General features: G+C 41.1%; 1 protein-coding gene across 1 annotated transcript; it reads left to right on the top strand.

The window, feature by feature from the left end:
• Positions 1–6830: 6830 nt before the first annotated feature.
• On the top strand, positions 6831–19709 carry LOC123428158. Its single transcript, XM_045112327.1, has 5 exons — positions 6831–6897; positions 17841–18820; positions 18920–19060; positions 19162–19244; positions 19335–19709. Exons 1-5 carry the CDS (start codon positions 6831–6833, stop codon positions 19549–19551), a joined length of 1488 nt encoding a protein of 495 aa, XP_044968262.1. The 3' UTR covers positions 19552–19709.
• Positions 19710–23547: the final 3838 nt, after the last annotated feature.

The following is a 23547-nucleotide window of genomic DNA, read 5'->3' as shown; positions in this document are numbered from 1 at the left end:
CCGGGCCACCACCGCCCAAGTACCGCACCAGAACACAGACTAGTACGATGGCAGGGTGGTACTGGGTCGGTACAACCGCCTCAAGCCGTCTCATAGGGTTTAGCCAGATTTTGGCGGTACAACCGTCCGGAGGCAGCACTACAACCGCTGACAACAACCTGAGAGCAGCAACCCGAGGGTATCACCCCTGGGTGGTAGTTGCACTAGAAGTACCGGCCAAGTGGTACAATCGCTGGCAAGAAAACATGTAAGACCGGTACTACCATAACTTCTGCAAATGAGCTCTAAATTGAGAAAACTCAAGCTTGTTGGATTCGGTATGACAATAGCTATCCAAAATCAGACAAGGTAGTTATGAAAATGCCAATGATACTGATATGTGAAACCTTTACGAATGAAGAACCGACAAAAAAACCAACATTGGAAACATCATAGAAGATTGTTAGAGCATATTTCTCCATATGTGGTTTTGGTAATTGATGACAATCCCTATGGACTAAGGGTTGCCTTAAGTTATATTCAAAGGATTTGTCCATAGGCACTTCTTGAAGTCCATCTCTTGGTTTCAAGGAGTTTATATGATGACGAAGGTGGTATTCAAAGTATTATCCAAAGATTGGTCATAAAGACACAAGGTTGATCAAGACTAAGTAGAGAGTAAATCAAGATGATCAACACACAAAGCGTACAAGATGTACCGAGAAGGATCAAGTGATCCCATGGTATGGTAAGCATTGTCCATAACACTTTTGTGTACTAACCCATGTCTTCGTGAGAGTTCTATGTGGGGTTAGGTGTCTTTCCATGGGTTTTGCGTCAAGAGGAAGATCTCATTCAACCTATGAAGGATGACATCAAGTGGTGATCGTCATCAAGATTGATGTGTGCAAGTTCAAGTGGAGCATCATGAAGATATCATGATGGAAGATTGTCGTCCATTGTGGTGGCAATGGACTTGTGAAGAATGTGCTGAAGAGTGGCTCACCCATAGTAAGTATGGGGGACCAATCAAGAAAGGTGGTCCATCTTGAGGAAGCCAAGATCATCATCATCTAGCTCAAGAGGACTAGGTGCAAGGTATAGGTTTTCCCTTGATAGGTTTTTCTTAAGAACATGCAGTTATGAGAATGCCAATGATATAGAGATGTGAGACCTCTATGAATGAAGAACCGGCAAAAACTTCCAACATCGAAAACATCATAGAAGATGCATATGGACTCCGTTTTCGATGAACTCGAGATTCTTATGAAGATGACCATAAGCTCTAGAACTCACAAAGAGAAACACCAAACGAGAACCAAGAAAGATGATGCAAGGATGCAAATGGTTTGAGCTCTCAGTGAATGATACGGTAAAGCTACTCACTTGAGAGACCCCCTTGATAGTACGACAATCTATCCTATAACCGAGTCTCCCAAGTACCACCATCACACGGTAAAATAGAAAACCTATACCTTGCACATGGTCCACTTGAGCTAGATGATGACGATCTTGACTTCCTCAAGATGGACCACCTTCTTGATTACGTTGGCTCGATGAATACTAGTTGATTGCTCCCCCATTGTCTTTATGGGTGAGCCACTCTTCGGCACATCTTCACAAGTCCATCACCACCACAATGGACGAAAAGCTTAAAACATGATCATTTCATGATGCTCCACTTGAACTTGCACACCACGATGACGATTACCACTCGATGTCATCCTCCATGGGTTGTATGAGATCTTCCTCTTGACACAAGCCCATGGAAACATACCTAACCCCACACAGAACTCTCATGAAGACCATGGGTTAGTACAAAAAGCGTAATGGACAATGCTTACCATACCATGGGATCACTTGATACCCTCAATACATCTTGTACGCTTTATGTGTTGATCAACTTGGTTCACTCTTTGACTTAGTCTTGATCAACCTTGTGTCTTTATGACCAATATTTGGATGAAACCCTGAATACCACCTTAGTCATCATATAAACTCCTTAAAACCAGGAGATGGACTTCAAGAAGTGCCTATGGACAAACCCTTCGAATCTAATTCAAGGCAACCACTAGTCTGTAGTGATTGTCATCAATTACCAAAACCACATATGGAGAAATATGTTGTAATACAAACACTAAGCATAATATTTGGCCTAGATGCACATGGGTACAATAAAGATCCAATCATGGAGCAATATACCTTCTAATCAAAATCTTTACCATTTTCGTCAGTGCAGAGGTGGCCGTTTGTAGGCATCTGAATCTTGTCGCCTTTGCAGTCCTGCATACAAAATTTCTTCAGGACGTCCTTGAGCTATTTCTCTTGTGAGATGAAGATGACATTGTGTTGTTGATGAATTTGAAGGCCTAAGAATTTTTTATCTCCCCTATTATGGACACTTGATATTCTTCACTCATCATGTAGCCAAATTCGTCACTGTAACGTTTGTCAGTACAACCAACAATAATATCGGACACATATATTTGGCATACAAATAATTCATTGTCATAGGATTTTGTGAAAAGAGTTGAGTTAAGTGAACCGGGTTTGAAGCCTTTATTCATGATGAATTCCTTCAAAGTGGCATACCATGCCCGAGGGGCTTGCTTGAGGCCATAGAGGGCCTTGCTGAGTCTGAAGACTTTGTGAGGATGCTTAGGATCTTCAAAACCTGGGGGTGAGCAACATATACTTCTTCCTCAAGCTTACCATCGAGGAATGCACTTTTCACATCCATTTGATATAATATGATATTGGGATGGTTAGCATAAGAAAGAAATATGCAAATAACTTCAAGTCTAGCAACAGGTGCAAAATTTTATATTAAATTCAATCCATTCAACTTGTGTGTAGCCTTGTGCTACAAGACGGGCCTTATTCCTCACCACTTGGACGTTTTCACCTTGTTTGTTGTGTGATCCACTTGGTGCCTAATGTTGTGCTTGCGAGGATCAGGCCGCTTGACAAGCTCCCAAACATTGTTGACCTTCATAGCTTGAATCCACTCAGGCTCTAGAAATGCTTCATCAACTTTGGCGGGCTCTATGATAGAGACAAAATCAAAGTGCCCACAAAAGTTAGTCAAATGTGAAGCTTTTGAGTGAGTGACGGGACTTGGTGCATTCATGTCATTGAGGATTTTATCAATCTGCACTTCATTTCCCACTCTTGGATGAGTAGGTTGACGACTTTGTTGTGGCTGAGGATTTTCATCATCACCATTTTCCTTACGTGCACCAACACGAATGTCTTCATTGTTTGGGATAACTTCCTCGATTGGTAGAGGTTCTTGAGTGGGTATGATATCTTCAGTGGCCTTGAACCTAATGGATTACCCAGGAGGAATTTCATCTAGCACATGAGGCAGGTGCTCTCTTTGCGAGCCTTTAGTTTCATCAAATCACACATCTACAGTTTCAGCAACCTTGTTGTGATAGCTGTTGAAGACTCTGTAGGTTTGCGAGTCCTTTCCATAACCAAACATAAAACCTTCGTGTGCTTTAGGTACAAATTTGGAACTATCATGAGGACCTCTAATCCATCGTTTAACACCAAAGACTTTGAAATAACTCACAATGGGTTTCTTCTGAGTGAGGAATTCATAGGAAGTCTTCTTGTGGAATTTGTAAAGATATACCCTGTTGATAATGTGGCAGGCAGTATTGACAACCTTAGGCCAGAAGCGACTGGGGGTCTTGTATTCATGAAGCATGGTGCAAGCCATCTCAACAAGAGTCCTATTATTGCGCTCCACAACGCTATTTTGCTGAGGAGTATATGGGGCAGATAGCTCATGAGTGATCCCAAGTGTAACGAGAGAAGTCACCAACAATTATAAAGCCATATAAAGATGCAACATTGGTTAGTGTGGCATAATGAGTGTGTGCAAAGAGGTCCATGTGAAGCAATTCAAAGATACAAGTGGTAGTCATGATGGTCTTGGAGGGATGCTTGGATCTAGTCATCTTTCCAGACTCACATGCCCCACACAAGTGATCCTAGACGAATTTTACATCCTCGATGCCAATGACGAGCTTTTTCTTTGCGAGTGTATGCAAGTTCCTCATGCCAGCATGTCCATCTCGTCGATGTCATAGCCACCCTTCTGCAGCTTTTGAAAATAGACACATGGCAGGCTGAGGACCTGTAGATAAATCAACAATATAAAAGTCTCCTTTCCTAAAGCCTTCGAAGACTTTGGATTTGTCAAATTCCATAAGCACAATGCAATGATATTTGCCAAATATGACAACCATATGAAGATCACAAAGCATTGAGACTGACATGAGTTTGAATCCAAGGGATTCGACAAGCATCACTTTATCCATGTGTCAATCCTTTGAAATTGCAACCCTACCTATACCCAATACCTTGATATTCCCTTTGTCAACGTAGGTGATGTGTTTCAGATGATATGGAGCAAGTTCACAGTCCATCAAAAGGTTTTCATCACTAGTCATGTGATTGCTGCATCCACTGTCGAGAACCCACTCTGTAGCTTTCGATGGTTCTTCTTGCAGATGAATTAGTGCAACTTACAAAATCATATACTTGAGAGTGAAGAATAAGACATATCAAATTCGACGATTTGAGGAATACTAATGAAGAAACATATATATGCAGTAGTGAGGGTGATGGAAATGGGTGATTCATTTCATCATGATTAGCTTGCATCCTTTAAAGCATTTCTTGAGGTCTCCAGCAAATTATTCATACATTCAAGTTCGTCTAGAGACCTGACCTTGCATAAGTGATTAGTTCATTTTCTTCACCACCCACATTTGCAAGGGTGGTAAAGAGTGCATCATTCTATGAGCACCTTGTGATAATTTAGTCATTGAAGCTAATGCACTTCGTTTCAGAGTAGGGGCATTAGAGTGCTTAAATGAATATGCAGAGAAATTCTTCGAGGATTTTTGAACATGGTGGTTTGTAAGAATAATGTACATATTCATGACCTAGAGATTTTCCGTGTGAAAGAGAAGCATTAGCACGAGAATGAGTAGACTTTTCACCATATGAGGAATTTGTTCCATGTGAAGACTTTGGTCCATATGAGGAATTTGATCTAGGGTTCCTTTTCTTCATGGATGGTGTCATGAGGACATTCACTTGAAGACTTTCCAGGCATCTCGTGGGAACCTAGATTTTCCTCATAGGGGACCATCCCTATAGTTAGTTCCAACATATCTAGCAAATACTTCACCATTATGATTTTTGAGCAATTTGTAGTTGGAGTCAAATGACTCATGAGAGGAATATGAAGATTCACAAATAAAGCTAGATAAAGTGTATGGATCTACAGGTTGTCCTTTTGGAGCAACCTATGAGGCTTTGGGATATTGCTCATGTTTCCAGTAAGATCCATCCGCATTGAGTTTTTTCTTAAATGCAATACCCTCTTTCCTGGGGTTCCTTTTCAGAATCTACTTTTTGAGCACATCGCAAAGGGTTTGATGCCCTTTGAGACTTTTGTACATGCCTGTCACATGCAATTCTACCAACCCTGCATTTTCGTCAGTGACACTTGTGGTATCCTTAGTTGAGAATTTGTGTCCACGGAGATAGTTGAAGAATTTTCAACAATAAAAGCATTTGAACTTTCAGGTGAAGAATTAGCAATTTCATGTTCGATGCATTTCAAACATGGTGGAACGAATTCTTCCCGAGTGGAACTCACCTGTTGAGCAAGCAAAGAATTGTTTTCCCTTTGAAGATCACCATGAGACACCCTTAGTTTCTCAAGATCTTACTTACTTTGAAGAAATTCATAGGAAAGCTTCTCATAATCAGTTATGAGACTTTCATGATGACTCTGAAGGTTATCATACTTAGACTAAAAACTTTCAAAATTATTAGTTTGAGTTTGATTCTAATCCATTTTCTCGTTCAACAGGTCATCACTTTTGTCTAACAGTTTCTGAAGCTTTTCGATAGCATTATGTTGCTTAGTGACAGTATTAGCAAGTTTGGAATAAGTAGGTTTCAGAAAATCATCAGATTCACCTTCACTTGATTCAGAGGAGGAAGCATATTTGGGTACCTTGGCACCTTTTGCCATTAAGCAATAGGTGGGAGCAAAGTCTTCGTAGTAGTCATCAATGTCATTGACGATGTCATTTTCTTTAATGATGAAGATGGATTTGATGATGAATGCGGTAGTAAGAGCTAGGCATGCCACAACAGAGTACGACTCCTCCTCAGATTCCTCCTCTTCCTCATATTCTTTGGATTCTTCTTCAGTATCCATTTGCTTGCCAATAAGTGCCCGAGCCTTTCTGGAACTGCTCTTCTTGTGGGATGAGGACTTTGAAGACTTCTTCTTCTTCTTCTTCTTCTTCTTGTTGTTGTTGTTGTTGTTGTTGTTGTGAGAACTGCCATCCTCGTATTTCTTCTTCTTTGATTCCTTTTCCTAACAAGGGCAATCAACAATGTAGAGGCCAGACTTCTTGCATTTGTGGCAAGTTCTTTTCTTGTAGTCTTGTGATGAAGATTCTGATTTCTTCACATCACTTCTTGGAGATTTTCCAAACTGACCACTTCTAGAGACCTTCTAGAATTTACTCACAAGCATTGCTAGCTCTTGACTGAGTTCTTCAGGATCACCAACAACTTCTATCAGATTCTTCTTCTTCAGATGAGGAAATTGCCTTTGCCTTCAATGCACGAGATCTTCCATAGCTTGGCCCATAGAGATATCTTTTCTTAGCTTGTTGGAATTCATGAGTCTTGAGCCTCACAAGAATATCAGCAGGATCTAGTAACTTGTAGTCTCCATGCTATTGAATCGTCAAAGCTAATGTGTCAAATCAGGAATCAAGAGATCTGAGCAGATTCTTCACCGCCTCATGGTCGGTGATGTCAGTGGCACCAAGAGCCTCGAGACCATTGGAGATATCGGTGAGGCGACCAAAGGTTTGCTGAACATTTCGTTGTCGAGTATTTTGAAGCAGTTGAAGAGATTGCGAAGAACATCAACTCGAGTGTCATGTTGAGTTGAGACTCTTGATAACCCACAAGTACATGGGATCGTGACAGTCTTCATGGGTAGTATTTCACCCTAATTTATTGATTCGACACAAGGGGAGCCAAATATTATTTATTGGCTGTAACAATTGAGTTGTAAATTCAACCGCATCTCGGATATCTCTCTGTATCAAGGATTTAGTAGCACAACAAATGATAGTAGCAACAATAATAGTGATAGTAGCAGATGTGACAACAGCAACAATAATAGTAACATAGCAAGATTCAGTATATGTAAAGCTTAGGCACGTGGATCAATGATGGATAATGATTTAGATGGCATTGATCATGTAACAGTTACGCACAAGGGTGACACAGAACTAGCTCCAATTCATCAATAAAATGTAGGCATGTATTCCGTATATAATCATACATGCTTGCGATAAGAACTTGCATGACATCTTTTGTCCTACCCTCCCATGGCAGCGGGATCCTATTGGAAACTAAGGGTTATTAAGGCCTCCTTTTAATAGAGAAAAGGAACAAAGCATTAACACATGGTGAATACTTGAACTCCTCAAAATACGGCAATCACCGGAAAGAATCCCAACTATTGTCACCTTGGGGTATGCGGATCTAGACACGTAATAGGTAACTACAACTTGCAAAATAGGATCCAAATCACTATTATATTCATGAAAACATCATAGGTGCAGATCTGAAATCATGGCACTCGGGCCCTAGTGACAAGCATTAAGCATAGCAAAGTCATAGTAACATCAATCTCAGAACATAGTGGGTACTAGGGACCAAGCTCTATCAAACTTAACTCGATTACATGATCTATCTCATCCAATCCCACAACCGTCCAGCAAGCCTACAAAGGAATTACTCACTCCCTATGGTGAGCATCGCGGCAGTGTTGATGGAGAAGGGTTCGTGATGACGACAACGATGAATCCCCATCTTTGGAGCCCCAAACGGACTCGGGATCAGCCTTCCAGGGGAAGAATAGGAGGTGGCGGCGGCTCTGTCTCGTGAAACATGATGAAAACTTCTCTCTAATTTTTCTCTCCGAAGATGTGATTTTATAGGATTGGAATTAGGGTCGGAAGAGCTACGTGGGCCCCACAAGCCATTAGGGTGTGACCTGGGGGGGGTTGTTGGCTTGTGGCCCCTAGCAGCATTCCTCCGGTAGGTCTTTGCTCCATAATTCACCATAAATCCGAGAAATAATTCACAAAAAAATTAGTTTGATTCCAAGAACTTTTATTTCTGCACAAAAATAACACCAAGGCAGTTTTGATGAAAACAACATCAGTCCGGGTTAGTTTCATTCAAATCATGCAAATTAGAGGTTAAAACCAGAGCAAAAGTGTTTGGAAAAGTAGATACGTTGGAGTCATATTAACTCCCCCAAGCTTAACTCATTGCTTGTCCTCAAGCAATTTAGTTGATAAACTAAAAGTGATAAAGAAAACTTCTACAAACTCTTTTGTTCTTGTCATTATACATATGCTTAGCTAGTGTTCAAGTTTTCAGCATAAATCATAAATAACCACATCCATGATAACAATTAAGCATCATATTCAATCATGGCAATACATAATCAACTAGCAAGCAATAATAAGATATCTCATGTGGCAACAATTTGTCAAAGCAATCACGATACAATATGGTGACATGGCATCTCGTTAGCCCTTTTTGAGACCACAAAACATAAATGCAGAGCACCTCTCAGATTCAAGAGTGACTAAATATTACAATTCAGAATATAAAAGATCCCAGTCATACTCATATTCAACATTGACTAGACTCAATGCATAAAAGTGACAATAGTGCTCTCGAATTTGGTGCTATAGGTAAGAGGATGATGATTCAACATAAAAGTAATTAGATAGGCCCTTCGTAGAGGGAAGCATTGATTTGCAAAGGTGCCAGAGCTCAAGTTTTAAAGCAGGATTGCAAATATAGTTTTTGAGTGGTGTTCTTTACTATCAACATTACGACAAAGGTTTTCAGTATCATCCATACTAAACTCATTATTGGTGGTTCCCAAACAGAATCATAAAGTTTTACTCCTATCCACCATCCATACACAATCATGGTTAGCCGAATTCACGGGTGCCCTCCAACATATCAACTTTCCCAAGGAGTTATGTTTTTAATTTAATTTTGATTAAGCAGAACTGGGCATCCTTGTTACCAACCCCTCTCATGCAATGACGACGAATAAACGCCCGTTGTGAGAGTAACTTACTTAGCATGGAAGATACCGATTTCCCCATCGCTCCATGAGTAGTACGAGTGCACAAAAGAGACGTTTTTTGAATATTTAGAGGTGGCACATGCAAATTTACTTGGAACGGTAGGGTGATACGCATGTAGTAAGGTATGATGAACTCATGTGGAATAACTTGGTTTTAAGGATATTGGATGCACAAGCAGCATTCCCGCTTAGTACAGGTGGAGGCTAGCAAAAAATTGGAAAACGACCAGGTAGAGGGCAACAACGGTCATGAGCATGCATTAAAAATAATCAATATTGGACAAAGCAAGAGTAAGATATAAGAACTCTCAATTTAAATATTATGATGGCTGCATTGGTTTTAAATCAACTACATGTTTGCACCTGGTCCAAGTCAAACCACTCGAGTTACTCAGAGGGAAATACCATACTACCATATCACATCATAACCATTTTAATTCATGTTGACACACAAGGTAAATCATTATCAAGTCCTAGCTATTTAAGTATGGCATGAAAAACTATGACCTCTAATTGTCATCATAAACATGTTCACTCATGAAATACTGAATCAAGATCGAACAAGCCAATATATTTACAAAAATGAAAAACAAGAAGAGTTCATACCCGTTTCCTTTGCCACGGCCACTTCATCAAATATCGTCATTATTGGCTTTCACTTGCACGACCAAATGATGTGATAATAGAAGTGCAAGGGTGTCGTGGCCTAAGCTCAAATGTGCAGGGCTGTTTTAAACAAAGGAGAAGACATGGTAATATTGGCTCTCCGTTAGATAGAAAACAAAGCATATGGGAGCCACTCATTATTTTCATTATGGTCTTCTCCTTTCACGACTGAACAAAAAGGAAAGGAAATTCAGAGAAACACACTAAATATTTTTGGAGTTTTTGTTTTTCTTAAGCAAACAAAATAAACTAAGGGAAAACAAAAACGAGAAAAACTATTTACATGGGAAAGATCCCAACAAGAAAGAGGGGAAAATTTTGGATTTTCTTTTAATACTACAACTAATTAAATGGGAAAGAAAAATTGAAAATAAGTGAGAAATATTTTGGGATTTTCTAAAGTTTTTCAAACACACAAGAAGAAAGCGGGAAAATAAAGCTAACATGGATATACACTGAAAGAGGATGAACACCGAGAATTTATATGAAGTGTGTGAACATGAATGTAATGTCGGTGAGAAATATGTACTTCCCCAAGCTTAGGATTTCGCCTAGCTTGGTAATCACCACTAGTAGTAACCATCATGTCCGAGAAATTGTTCCCACGATAGCACCTGAGCATCCCAATCTTGGGCCTTGGCCTCTGCAACCGCCAACATATCACGGTATGCGATTATGTCTTTTGGCATGGCGGTGTATCCATTCTTGGCATGAAAATCAAACAAAGAGGGTGAACGCAACACAATAATATCGCGAGTATTCTTGTTGTATACTAATTTATAGTGGATGCCCTGTGATAGCTCAGTTTGAGGAGTGAATTGATGGTCAGGCATGGATTGGTGGTTGAGATAAACCTAAGGCAATAAATAATCAGTAGGGCGTATGGAAACATTAAGATGCTTTGCCAAGCGCGTGGCATAAATACCACCATGAATCTTGCCTTTGGTCCGGTTAATACGTAAGTGACGCGCGACAATAGCTCCTAGATTGTAGGTGTTATCACCATAAAGTGTGCGACGCAAAATAGCCTGAGTTGGGGCACTGAGACCACCACCCTGCTCCATAGCCGTTATGCATTTTCGATACGCCCTTAGTTTCCCCAAGAGTTAAGTTGAGGAGGAAACTCTCAAATTCCTCAGGCTTAGGCTCGCATACCCCCCCCCCCCTCGTCAGAGGGGAGTAAGAAAATCTCACAAAATTCATCTAAAGTCAATTCAAAGTTTGACGTATAAAGATCAAAGTGTACTCTAGGGGCACCAGGCATGTTTAAGAAGTGAAAGTTTTGCACGAAGGAATTAGTAAGGAGATAGTATTGGTCAAACTCATCTGCGAGGAAGTTCTTCAGCCCCGCATTTGCAACAAATTGCATGAATTCTTCATAAAAATCAGCTTCACTCATGAACAACACATGATGCCATTTACACGGCCTAACCTCCGCGTTGTGAAAAAGGTTGACATCCCGTGTAACGCCCCGGACACACCCGTCGGCGGTCCTTACTCCTGGCGGGATCTAGAGTGGCCCCACATCTCCAAGTCAAGCACGCTTAACCTGGGAGTTCTGTTCGAATGGGCTCCCAGAAAAGAAGGAATTCCTTATTGATATGAGTAGTCTATCATCCCTAATAAGCCAGGCTATCACATACACCACCACTCAGAGGAACCGACGTCCTCGTCGGGCCACACGAGTGTTCCCTCTTGTACAAATGTCTGTGCATCCAGTCCAGTACATGTACCATGCCGTGTGTCACGACGGGTCACAAACGTCATGAACAACATGACCGCACACCTGTCCGCAAACATCCGTGTAACCGCGAGGGTCGGCTCTGATACCAAACTTGTAACGCCCCGGACACACCCGCGCGGCGGTCGTTACTCCTGGCGGGATCTAGACTGGCCCCACATATCAATACTAGTCTTTTCTGCGCACTTTGTCCTCACTCATGCGCACCCGAGATCAACTTCCCGGTCGGTCACCCATCCTAGAACTACTCCAAGCCAAGCATGCTTAACCTGGGAGTTCTGTTCGAATGGGCTCCCGGAAAAGAAGGAATTCCTTATTTATATGAGTAGTCTATCATCCCTAATAAGCCAGTCTATCACATCGCGATCTTGAGTCCTTCCAGCAGCTCCCTTGGGACTACGGCTATAGGAACCTCTCCTTAAGAACTTCATTCTCCTAAGAACAAATTTTTTAAAGTTTTGAGCCACAAATTTATATCAATAAAACTTTATGAGAATGATAGAAACTACTCATAAGGATACTTATATGCTATATCAAGCATTCATACTACTTGGAACTCAAAGGATTTAACATGTAAGCTCATTTTATGTAGCACCAAGTGAAGCAATTTATGCAAAATATAAAACACTAAGGCAAAAACTAACAAGAGGGATGGAGGAGTCACATACGAAGGAACAATTTCCTCAAAACAGTTTCCAAAACGGAGTTCCGAGCAAGGAGATCAAAAAATTTAGTTTCTAGAGGAAGAACACGGGACAGAGAGAGAGAGCTGGGGAATTTTTTCTCGAGGTAGAGGATGATGTGAACTAAAGAGATAAGGCAGGGGGCCTTGTGGGCCCAACAATCCATCAGGGCGCGACCTGGGGGCGTCGTGTTGGCTTGTGGCCCACATGTGTGTTTCCCTGCTCTTATTTTTATACCAGAAATTCTAATTTATTCCTGAAAAAATCATGTTCAAATTTTGTGGCATTCTGAGACTTTTTATTTTTGGCTCATTTTTCTACGGTATGGAAAACTCAGAAAACAGGGTAATCATCGCGTTTTACCTTTTTAGCTAAAAGAATAGAGAATAAACTTGGGATAGAGAGAGTTGTGAATACTCAATTCATCAATCACATGTCTTTCCAAAAAGATCCATTAATAAGTTTGATCAAGTCTTATTAACAACCATTTCTGATTAACACGAAACCAAAGAATTTTTTGTATATCATCAGGTTACCTCAATGGGGTTTTGCATCTCCCCAACAATAAGATTATCGTATTTCTTTTTCTTGGCAGTAGGTTGAGGGATTGTAAAATCTCCAATGATTACCATGGGTATAGGCTGAATGACATTAATATTGTTAACCAAAGTTTGCTTCTTCGGAAAATGCACAATATATTGCTTGACATTAACATGAAAACTGACCTTGTTTTTGTTGCAATCAATAACAACTCCTACAGTATTTAGAAAGGGTCTACCAAGGATGATCGACATATTGTCGTCCTCGGGCATATCAAGAATAACTAAGTCTGTTAAGATAGTAACATTTGCAACCACAGCAGGGACGTCCTCGCAAATTCCAATATGTAAAGGAGTGTATTTATCAGCCATTTGCAAAGAAATCTCAGCGGGTGTAACCTTATCCAATTCAAGTATTTTATAAAGGGAGAAAGGCATAACACTAACACCGGCTCGTAAATCACATAAAGCAGTTTTAACATAATTTCTTTTAATATAGCAAGGTATTGTGGGTATACCCGGTCTCCCAACTTATTAGGTATTCCACCATCAAAAGATTAATTAGCAAGCGTAGTAGCAATTTAAGTTTTAGGTATCTTTCTTTTATTGCTAATAATATCCTTCATATACTTAGCATACGGAGGCATTTTCAATATATCAGTCAAGCGAGTGCGCAAAATACAGGTCTAATCATTTCAGCAAAGCGTTCAAAATCTTCATCGTCCTTACTTTTAGAAGTCCTTTGAGGGAATGGCATGGGATTTTTAACCCATGGTTCTCTTTCCCTTCCATGTTTTATAGCAACAAAGTTTCTCTTATCATAACTTTATTTTTAGGAGGTGGGTTATCAAGACCCTCAACAGGTTCTATCTCAACATTGTTATTAGGTTTCTTATTACTACCTGGTGGAACTTCTACATGAACATCATTATTATCCTTATCATTATCATTAATTTCATGTTCACTACTAGATTGTGTCTGAACATCAGAAATAGAAACATCATTATGATTCTCAGCAGGTTTCTGGATATCGGGTTCACTAGGGGCATGCAGGGTACTATCATTTTTCTCTTCTTTTTCTTCTTAGTGGTACTAGGTGTATCATCATAAATTCTCTGTGAATCCCGTTCTATTCTTTTATGGTGACCTTCAGGGTAAATAGGTTCCTAAGTCATTCTACCTCCTCTAGTCATTACTCTAACATCATGATCATTAATATTGTTCATTTCAGCAAGCAAATCATTTTGTGACTTAGCTACTTGATCTAGTTGGGTGTGAACCATAGAGGCATGTTTACCGAGACCTTTGACATCATTAGCAATTATAAACATCAAGTCACTTAAGCGATCATCATCATGGTATTATTTTTCAATTGATTCTTAACATAGTTATTGAAGCGCTCTTGCTTAACAATGTAATTATCGAATTCATCCATGCATTGATCATGAGTCTTAGCACAAGGTATATCATTTTTAGTAAGGGAACGGAGAGATTTTACCTCTACTACCTGTGTCAGGGTATCAAGTCCATGTATTTCTTCAATCGGTGGTAATTTCTTGACATCCTCAATTTTAATACCTTTCTCTTTCGTAGATCTTTTTCTTCTTACATATCTTCAGGGCTGAGGAATAGAATACCTCTCTTCTTTTGAATAGGTTCCAGTGGTGGTTCAGGGAGTGTCCAATCATCGGCATTTTGCAATATGTTATTTAATAACTCTTCTGCTTGTACAACGGTTCTTTCCGTGAAAACACAACGAGGCAATCGGGCAAAGCTCTAAGTAAAAGATGGGCCCCACAAGCCATCAGGGCACGACCTCGGGGGGCACCCTGTTGGCTTGTGCCCCTCTGGTAGCATTTCTCTGGCAGGTCTTTGCTCAGTAATTCATCACAAATCCCATAAATAATTCACAAAAAGTTTCATTCGATTCCGATAACTTTTATTTCTGCGCAAAAATAACACCAAGGTAGTTCTGCTGAAAACAATGTCAGTCCAGGTTAGTTTCATGCAAATCATGCAAATTAAAGGTCAAAACAAGAGCAAAAGTGTTTGAAAAATTAGATACGTTGGACACGTATCAGTTTGTTGACTTTGGACAACCTGTCCCAGATGAGCTTCGCAGATTCCAAAGCACCGCTCTGCCATACCGACCTTTGCTCACATGGCCACATATGATATTCTTCGCTTGAGAGTCGAGTTTCTTGAATCTCTTCAGATGAGCAGCGTTGATAGTGAGAGTGACTAATGGAACACCATTTTCCCCCAATGTACCACAGATCGTTGTCAATTGCCTCAAGATGCATACGCATCTTGTTCTTCCAGTAGGGGTAGTCCACTCCATCAGAGGTAGGACACCCTGCAGAGACCTTGATCATACGTGCACTCGACATAACTAAAACTCCAGGTGCTTGTACCAAAATCACATAGAACAAGAGGGTACCTTGCTCTGATACCAATTGAAAGTGGGTTATATCGACTAGAGGGGGTGAATAAGAGATTTTTACAAATTCGTCACTAAGAAATTACTAGTTGAGGAATTTTCTAAGTGACCAAATACTAGCAGCGGATAAAGTACTCAAGTAAATGCATAACATGGCAACAACAAAATCATCATGATGAAATGAAGCATATACTAAGTACAAGTAGCGTGTGAAGCAGGATAAGCAGGCAAAAGACAAGATGACTGAAGAATTTGGATTAAGGAATTTGAGAAAGTCCTCAGTCAAAGTCTTCAAATAGTAACAATCAAGTTCATCAACATGTAAATGATGAAATGAAAGAGTTGAGGGAATAGAACCAGTTGCTCGGTGAAGACAATGATTTGACCTACCGGTTCCAAGTGTTATGCCGGTTGTACGTCTGGTTGGAGCAGCTTGGTATTAAACCAAATGACACATAGTCCCAGGACACGGAGTCTTCACTGTATTCTCTTTGAGCTAAGTTCACAGAGACCTCACCCACTCACGCATGGTAAGTCTTCAAGGTATACTTCCAAACCATCACAAACCCGGTCACCCCACGATCCACAGTTTCCTCTTGGATGCTCTAGATCATGACGCCTAATCGTCTGGAAGATACCCAGTCTTCAAAGGTAGCAAGCGTCAGCTTCACACAGGAACAATCTCTTTAGTGATTCTCAATCACTTCTGGTTTTAGGTGTTTGGGTTTTGGGTTTTTCCTCACTAATGGTTTTCACTCAAAGTCTTTGGAGGATGGGTTGCTCTCAAATGACACTTGTCAATTTCTCTATCTGAGAAGCCAACCAGCTAATGGTTCTGGGGGTCGGCTATTTATAGCGAGGGTGTAACCCAACATGATAAGACATAAATGCCCCTAACGATATGACCGTTGTAAGGATAAGATCCTTTGGGACAACTCGCGCTAAGCACACCAACGGTCGGAATTCAAACCCTCAAATTCCTTAGGGCTATAATATTCCTCACTATAGGCAATTCACACTCGCAAAATCCTAACTCCTTAGTCAGACCAATTTTCTCAGAGACCAGAAGAACTTCGTCTCTATCACTGAATAATTTGACTGAGCTATAAGAGATTTCCAAAGGCTTCACTCGAATGATTGGGTATGTGTAGGCTTTGAGTTGAGCATCACTTGGAAATTTTCCTTAGTATTACCTCAACCCCCTTTAATAGTACGGTGTTTCCTATGACTTAAAAGAGAAAAAGAGACTACTAAAACAAAAGTATTCACGCTTCATAGTCCTCGTAACAATATCTTTAAGGTAACACCAATTTCTTTATTTTCAAAGTCTTCAAGAAAAGTATCAAAGTTTTTAGTTGAAGACATTCATTTTTAGGGGTCGACTTCCGTCTGATAAGCAAACTCATCAGGGACTTATAGGACCTGTGTACACCCACAGACACATTGGTCTTTCAATACACCAAAATCGCTAAGGAGTACTAGATGCACTTACATCTTCACTATAAGGCCGTCGTACAAACCCTCACTACCTAGCTACGTGTGTGTCACTAAGAACAATAACAAATATGTTGGTTTCGAGGTCTCACTTTGTTCTTGCCAACATGTTGCCAACAAATGCATACTATCTTTTATATATAATGGTCATTTAAAAATCCCAACTATATACGGTTTACTATTTCTTAGATCAATGACGGGCTCGTTCGAGTTAGCGCAATGTGTGTTGGTGTTGATCATGCGCTACGGGGTATGAAGTTTGTGCAATTACCATTAAATTTGTATAGGATAATTGGCTCCAACTTACTTTATCATGGAGCGTTTTCATTATCTTACAAGAATCGACAATTTTGTAATACTATAAAATTTTAAACACTATAAAAGTAAGAAAAATTCCTTAGGAACGTGCTAATGTAAGTGAGGGCCGACTGTTGAATTTAAGTGACAATCTTTGAATTTGACGGATCTTTGAGTTGAGCCAAGAAGTTTGTGAACTAGACTTGAAAGTTTGAAAGTTGGATTACTTCTTAAACAAGCTAAATATTTATAACTTTTCATTGTATTGAGATAAATATAAATAAAATATTATGTTGTGTTTGTCAAGAACACGATTGCCCCTTGGATGGTCGTCTACATTCAACTTGAATAAAGTCTAATCCGTTTTTCGTGTCGATGTCATTAATTCCTGATTCGTTGATTTTATGCAACAATATTGGATAGCATTTGGTGCTTCCATGACTTAGATGCTAGTATCATGCTCTCGTCTCACAGAACTAAATTTTATAATTTTAGAGTTTTCTAATATTTCTCGATGTTTACAAGATATGTGGCTATTGTTGCTAAAATCCAGATGTAAACAATGTTATTTAGTTTTTGTCTTATAATGACACTATTTATATTGGATCTGTCTTTTGCTCTTTATGTGTATTTTGAATTTTGATCTGAAATGTTTAAGGATTATAGACACATATCTTGTGAATGTCACTTTTTTTTTGGATTGTTTTTGCAACTTATAAATTTGAGCTTTATGAGAAGGGCTCATGATACCGGGCCACCTAAGCTCTGGGAGCACCAAAATATCCGATCCGCCACCGCAAGCACCGCCTGAGCGGCAACACCTGCGCCCCTCTCTCTCTCTCTCTCTCTCTCTCTCTCTCAACCCCAGGTGTACCGCGCCGCGGCGAACGCCGGCGAGATGGCAGGGCCCCTCGCGCGGGCAATGCCAGCGACGACCGCATCAACGAACTACCGGAAGTACTCCTCTCGGACATCCTCTCTCGCCTCGGCACTGCAGAGGCGGCCCGCACCGTCGTCCTCTCCACGCGCTTCCGCGGCGCGTGGCTCGCGACCCCCCTCCGCCTCGACGACCTCGAGCTCCCCGTCCCCGCACGCGGCAAGGTCCCCTCGATCCAGCCCTGGACGGCGCGCGCCGACGTCGTCACCCGCGCCCTAGCCTCCCACCCCGGCCCCGTCGCGCTCTTCCGCCTCTCCCGGACCTCCTTCCGCGGCCGCGTCGACGCGGCCGAGGCCTGGTTCCGGCAGCTCGCCGCCAAGCACGCCCGCGAGGTATCCCTCTTCTTCTCGCCCGAGTGGTGCCACGACGCGCTCGCCGACCCCCTTCTCGGCTGCCCAACCCTCCAGGTCCTCGCCCTTGGCAAGTGCCACCTCTCCGACGCCGGGGCCTCGGCCGTCGCCGCCGCTGCCCTCACCGAGCTCACCCTGTCGGAAACCTGCATTTCCGAGGCCGCCCTTCAGAGCGTACTCTCCGGCTGCCCCGCGCTGCGCAGCCTCGTGCTCAAGCACGTCAATGGCCTTCAGCGCATCCGCGTCTGTTCTTGCCGCAGCCTCGTTCTGCTCGGCGTGTGGCACTACAAGCAGGTCGACGAGATCACCGTGGAGGATGCTCCTTGTCTGGAGCGCCTTCTCGGCAATATGCGTCTGAATGCAGCCATTACCGTCACCGGCGCGCCAAAGCTTACTGCTTTTGGCTATGCCGTGGTCAGCATCCCGCATTTGTTCCATGGCGAGCGTGCGCCGCAGGTATTTTGCGTATTTCTGCTCTCGTCCGCAGGCATTTTCAGTAGAGCAAGTTCAACAAAGTGACTCAATGGGATTTTTCACTCATATCACACACTGCAGGGCGTCAGCAAGGGTCTGCGTGCCCCGATCCATAGCGTGAAGATCCTGGCTATCACTGTGAAGTTCTCAAGCAAGAAGGACATGGAGAAGGTGATGAGCTTACTCGAGTGCTTTCCCTGCTTGGAGACTCTGCATTTCCAGGTAATTTCCAGAACTTGAGCTGTTGCATTGCTTTGCTTCTGTGTTCGCTAGCTGTCGAATTTAGTTGATCAGACCTTCCACTGATTCATCATTTTGTGCAGTCCTCTGATACTGATTACAGGTCAGGTGCAGACGAGGACTACACCACTGTCTCTGACTACATCCAGCAGCGTTATCCCATCAGGTGTGTTGCGAGACATCTCAAGAGCGTGAGACTGGAATGCAAACACCACAACCCTGGCATGCTTGAATTTGCATGTTTTCTCCTTGCCAGAGCACATGTGCTGCAGTTCATGAGGATTCAGTCCAAGATGTGTGGCGTTCCAAAATGGGTTACGAGCCAGCAAAATCTGCTCAGCCAAAGCAACATGGCCTCCTTGGAAGCTGAGGTCGTGTTTGAGGGTATGAAACGACTTAAGGACTTCACCATAGAAGGTGTGGATGCTCTATCCGACCCCTTTGATGGTGAAATCAACATCTTGGAGCACTAAGCAAACTTTGAATGTTTACTTGTTGAAGTTTCACTTCGTCATCCATGATGCGCCGGCTGGCCTTTTGGTTATGTTCAGTTGAGTTCTGACTCTAGATTCCAGACTATCATTTTGGCCGGAATTTAAGGTTTCATGTTGAAAAAGTTTATTATTAATGACGTGGCTAGTATCTACTGTCTTATACTCCCTCCGTTCCTAAATATAAGTCTTTTTAGAGGTTTCACTAGAAGACTACACACGGATATATATAGACATACTTTAGCGTATAGATTAACTCACTTTGTTCCGTATGTAGTCACTTAGTGAAATCTCTTAAAAGACTTATATTTAGGAACGGAGGGAGTATTTAGTTAATTTTCTGCATGTGGAGTTGTAGACTTTGATTTAGGTTGAGTTGAATGGTTTGACTGTGAAGATTGTTGCGTGTGACGCTGCTGGCAGGAGTTCTTGTGGTATGATAGTTCTGAAAATAATCGCCATCCCTGATGCGCTGGCTGGCCTTTTGGTTATGTTCAGTTGATTTCAGACTCTAGATTCTAGACTATGATTTGGGTTGAATTTTGAGGTTTCATGTTGCAGAAGTATACTATTTACGAGGTGACTAGTTTTGCTTGTGTTATCTTCAGTTGAAGTTAATTTTCTGAATGTGGAGTTGTAGTCTTTGATTTAGGCTGAGTGTAATGGTTTCATTGTGAAGATTGTTGCATGTGAAGCTGCTGGCAAGACTTCCTTGTGGTAGTAGTTGAATATATTGTTGTGCTTCCCTTGTCATTTTGCCTGATACTTTAACCTTATCAGCGTCAAGCTTGTGACACTATTACAATCTTTACCACTGAGATTTTGTAAAAGCATCTCCTTTTGGTTTAGTTCTTACTAGTAGTAGGTACCTTACGTTATTTGGATTGTTTTGTTCCAAACGAATCTCTAACCCCTTACCGGAAAAACCCTGAGCCATATAGAACAATTTCATGCATTCTTTGATAGACACCGTGTGGGTGTGTGCGCGTGATGATGATATATGTATATACGTAGCCATTTTTCCAAGGAAGATTTATACAATCTATATAAGCAATCTACCATGAGAACAACCTATATGACATGCAATAAGCTAGCTAGCAAGCAAACAAAAAAAGTAAGGAAATGATTAACTACACAAGTTGGAGACGTTGATGCATCCCCAAGTTCATACTCTTGGGTAGTACTAATCTTTATTGGAGACGCCGCAAAGTGGCTCGCCCTAGTCTCCTTTGAGTGGCACCCAACAAATGAGCTTCAATCACTTGTGGTTGATCTTGAAGGTGACCACCGGACCTTTACACATTCTTCGGAGCACACCACACACAAGTAAGATTCTGGTCCTTGACCCCTACCGCTTAGGAATTCCAAATCTCCAAGAGTAATAAGTTTGATGATGAAAAATGAAGAGGAAGAAATTCATTTGGTGGAAGCGTAGATTGGATGATTCTCTTTCAATCCTTAATGTTTGGTGGAGTTTGATTGAAGGGATTGAGAGTAATCAGGCTTTTGAAGGTCAACAATGGAGGAGGAACTCAAAATCAAGGGTTGGGTCTAGAGGTGGAAGGAGGACGTGTATATATATACCCCTTCCCCTCACCGTTGCCACTACTAGGGCCCGTGTACACGAGGTTATAGACCCCATTACGCGCGGAGTCACCGAGCGCCAAACTCTAGGAGATTTCCCTTTACCCAGTGTGCACAGGGTGCACATGTCATCTTAGGAGGGGTTTCAACCCAGTTTCTCGGTGGTAGGAATGTGGTGGCTTTGTGTATGTTTTGCATGATCCCCGTTCTGATGCAATCCAACCCAGTTTCTCAGTGATAGGAATGTGGTGGCTTTGTGTATGTTTTGCATGATCCCCGTTCTGATGCAATCCCCTCAAACCTTCTTAATAGTGAAGTTGTCCTACGACTCAAAGAAAACAAAAACAAAACCTTCAGGTTTTTATAAAACCACCGCTCTTTTTCTTTTTGAAATGGGTGGCCAGCCATCTCCATACATAATCATCATGAGGCCAATGTCCTAAAATAAACATAGAAACCGACATTAGTCTCCCTAACCGTTTTGCCATCAACACCAAAATGTCATTAAGAACTGAATGCACTTTGAGGATTCCCAACCACTGAAGAAAGCCCGGACTAGTGAGGCAAGTACTCCACGTCCGTCTCATATGCCAAAGCAATGGAGTTAGGGACCCCAGCCATGAGGAACCCTCTAATCCCCCCCCCCCCCCTCCGGTGAACTGAGCGCTAGCTCAGTAGTATAGACATTGTCTTTTGTTCCAGGTCAGTATGGTTCGATCCTCATAGGGAGGAAATATTTCAACGTCGTTTCTTGCTCTTTCTATAAAAACCACTAAATTTGTCCGTGCAATGCACGTTGATGTTAAGCACTATATTGATTGCATGCAGATATTAGATAGACTATTATTTGTGTGTTAGTTATATCATTAGTACCACATCGATAAATGGTATGATATTAATTGCACACTGAACATGTTGAGCCTTCGCCATTGGAGCAATCTGGATCATTGGATTAACCTATTTTGATGGAGGAGAATAGTTGAATCTGCCACTATTATGTATTTTTATTTTTTTATATGAGTATAGATAGACTCTATCTGTATCCAAATATAAAGCACTGTTGACACTATGATAATGTAAAACAAGGTCTTATAATTCGATTAGAAGCGTATGTAGATATACCGGGAGGCGTTTGTTTCTGTAGTCTCATTTATCTTTTTTAAAAAACATCATGCACCCTTGCAAAATGGACATTGTATAAACCCGACATCATATGTCGGACCAGACCTAAAATAGCTCAAACCCCAAACTACAAGCCCAAGCCCAACTCAAAGCCCGCAAATGTATACCTTTTCAGGCCCAATCCAATAATGAGCCAAAAGCCCGAAAGTCTAGCACAAACAATTTTTTGCGTTCACATGAAAACCTTACCCGAATTCTGTTTCGGCATATCCTATCTGGCGCTTCAAGCATCCGTTAATGTGTATCCAGGAAACGAGCGCACACACCGTCTTGCATTGGGCCGACCCATCTGGCCTTTTTGTGTTTTTAATCGGCAAATAAGTTGTGCTCACGAGGTTCGAACTCACAACCTCTGCATCGACCAGTGGGCTATCTTCCCCGTGCTTGTACACTTTCTTTTTTCACTTTCTTTTCTTCCTTCAGTTTGCGGGTTTATTCCCTTTTTATTTATTTCTTTCTTTTCCCTTTTTTGTTTTCTTTTGTTTTTTTAAGTGCACTTCTCTTTTTTCAAATTAGTGATTTTTTCAAAATCGATGACCTATTTTCATATTGGTGAACTTTTTATTCAAACCAATGTTTTTTTCTTCAAAACCCGTGTATTTATTCAAATTCTTGAACCTTTCTCTAAATTTAACGAAGATTTTTCAAACTCAATGATATTATTTCAAAATTTTAGGGCTTTTTTAGGTTTTGTGAACTTTGTTTTTCAAATACGAAGATTTTTTTTTCAATTTCGATGAACCTCTTTCCAAAATATAATGAATTGTTTTTCTAATTCAATGATTTTTTTCAAATTTTATGAACTTTTTTCAAATCTGATGAGATTTTTCTTCAAATTTGGTGTACTTTTTTCAAGTATGTGAACATTTTCTCCAAATCAATGAATGTTTTTGAAATTTGTGTTGACGCTCAAAAGTGACACAATCGTAAAAGTTGCTTAAAGCTATGTCAAGATTAATTCAAACTTATGATTGGAAGTCACCATGGGATGACTTTCTTCGAGAAGATCAAGATGGATATGAAGACGGTCTAAAACGGAGTTCGGATGCAAAAGTTATGACAAGTTCAGAGATGGTCATATTGTTGTGGAACGTAATAATAATTCAAATTTTTCCTACGTCACACCAAGATCAAACTAGGAGAAACCAGCAACGAGAGAGGAAGAGCATCTTCATACTGTTGAAGATCGCAAAACGGAAGCGTTACTATGAA

This window comes from Hordeum vulgare, chromosome 2H (genome assembly GCF_904849725.1).
Source record: "Hordeum vulgare subsp. vulgare chromosome 2H, MorexV3_pseudomolecules_assembly, whole genome shotgun sequence".
Taxonomy (NCBI): Eukaryota; Viridiplantae; Streptophyta; class Magnoliopsida; order Poales; family Poaceae; genus Hordeum; species Hordeum vulgare.
The sequence above is the reverse complement of the archived record's forward strand: the minus strand, read 5'-3'. Positions and strand labels throughout refer to the sequence as shown.

Coding starts and splice junctions, on each gene's coding strand:
- LOC123428158 (XM_045112327.1), top strand. CDS start 6,831: ATGGTCGGTGATGTCAGTGGCACCAAGAGCCTCGAGACCATTGGAGAT. Junction 6,898..17,840: donor TATCGGTGAGGCGACCAAAG/GTTTGCTGAACA, acceptor GGGCCACCTAAG/CTCTGGGAGCACCAAAATAT. Junction 18,821..18,919: donor ATGGCGAGCGTGCGCCGCAG/GTATTTTGCGTA, acceptor CACACACTGCAG/GGCGTCAGCAAGGGTCTGCG.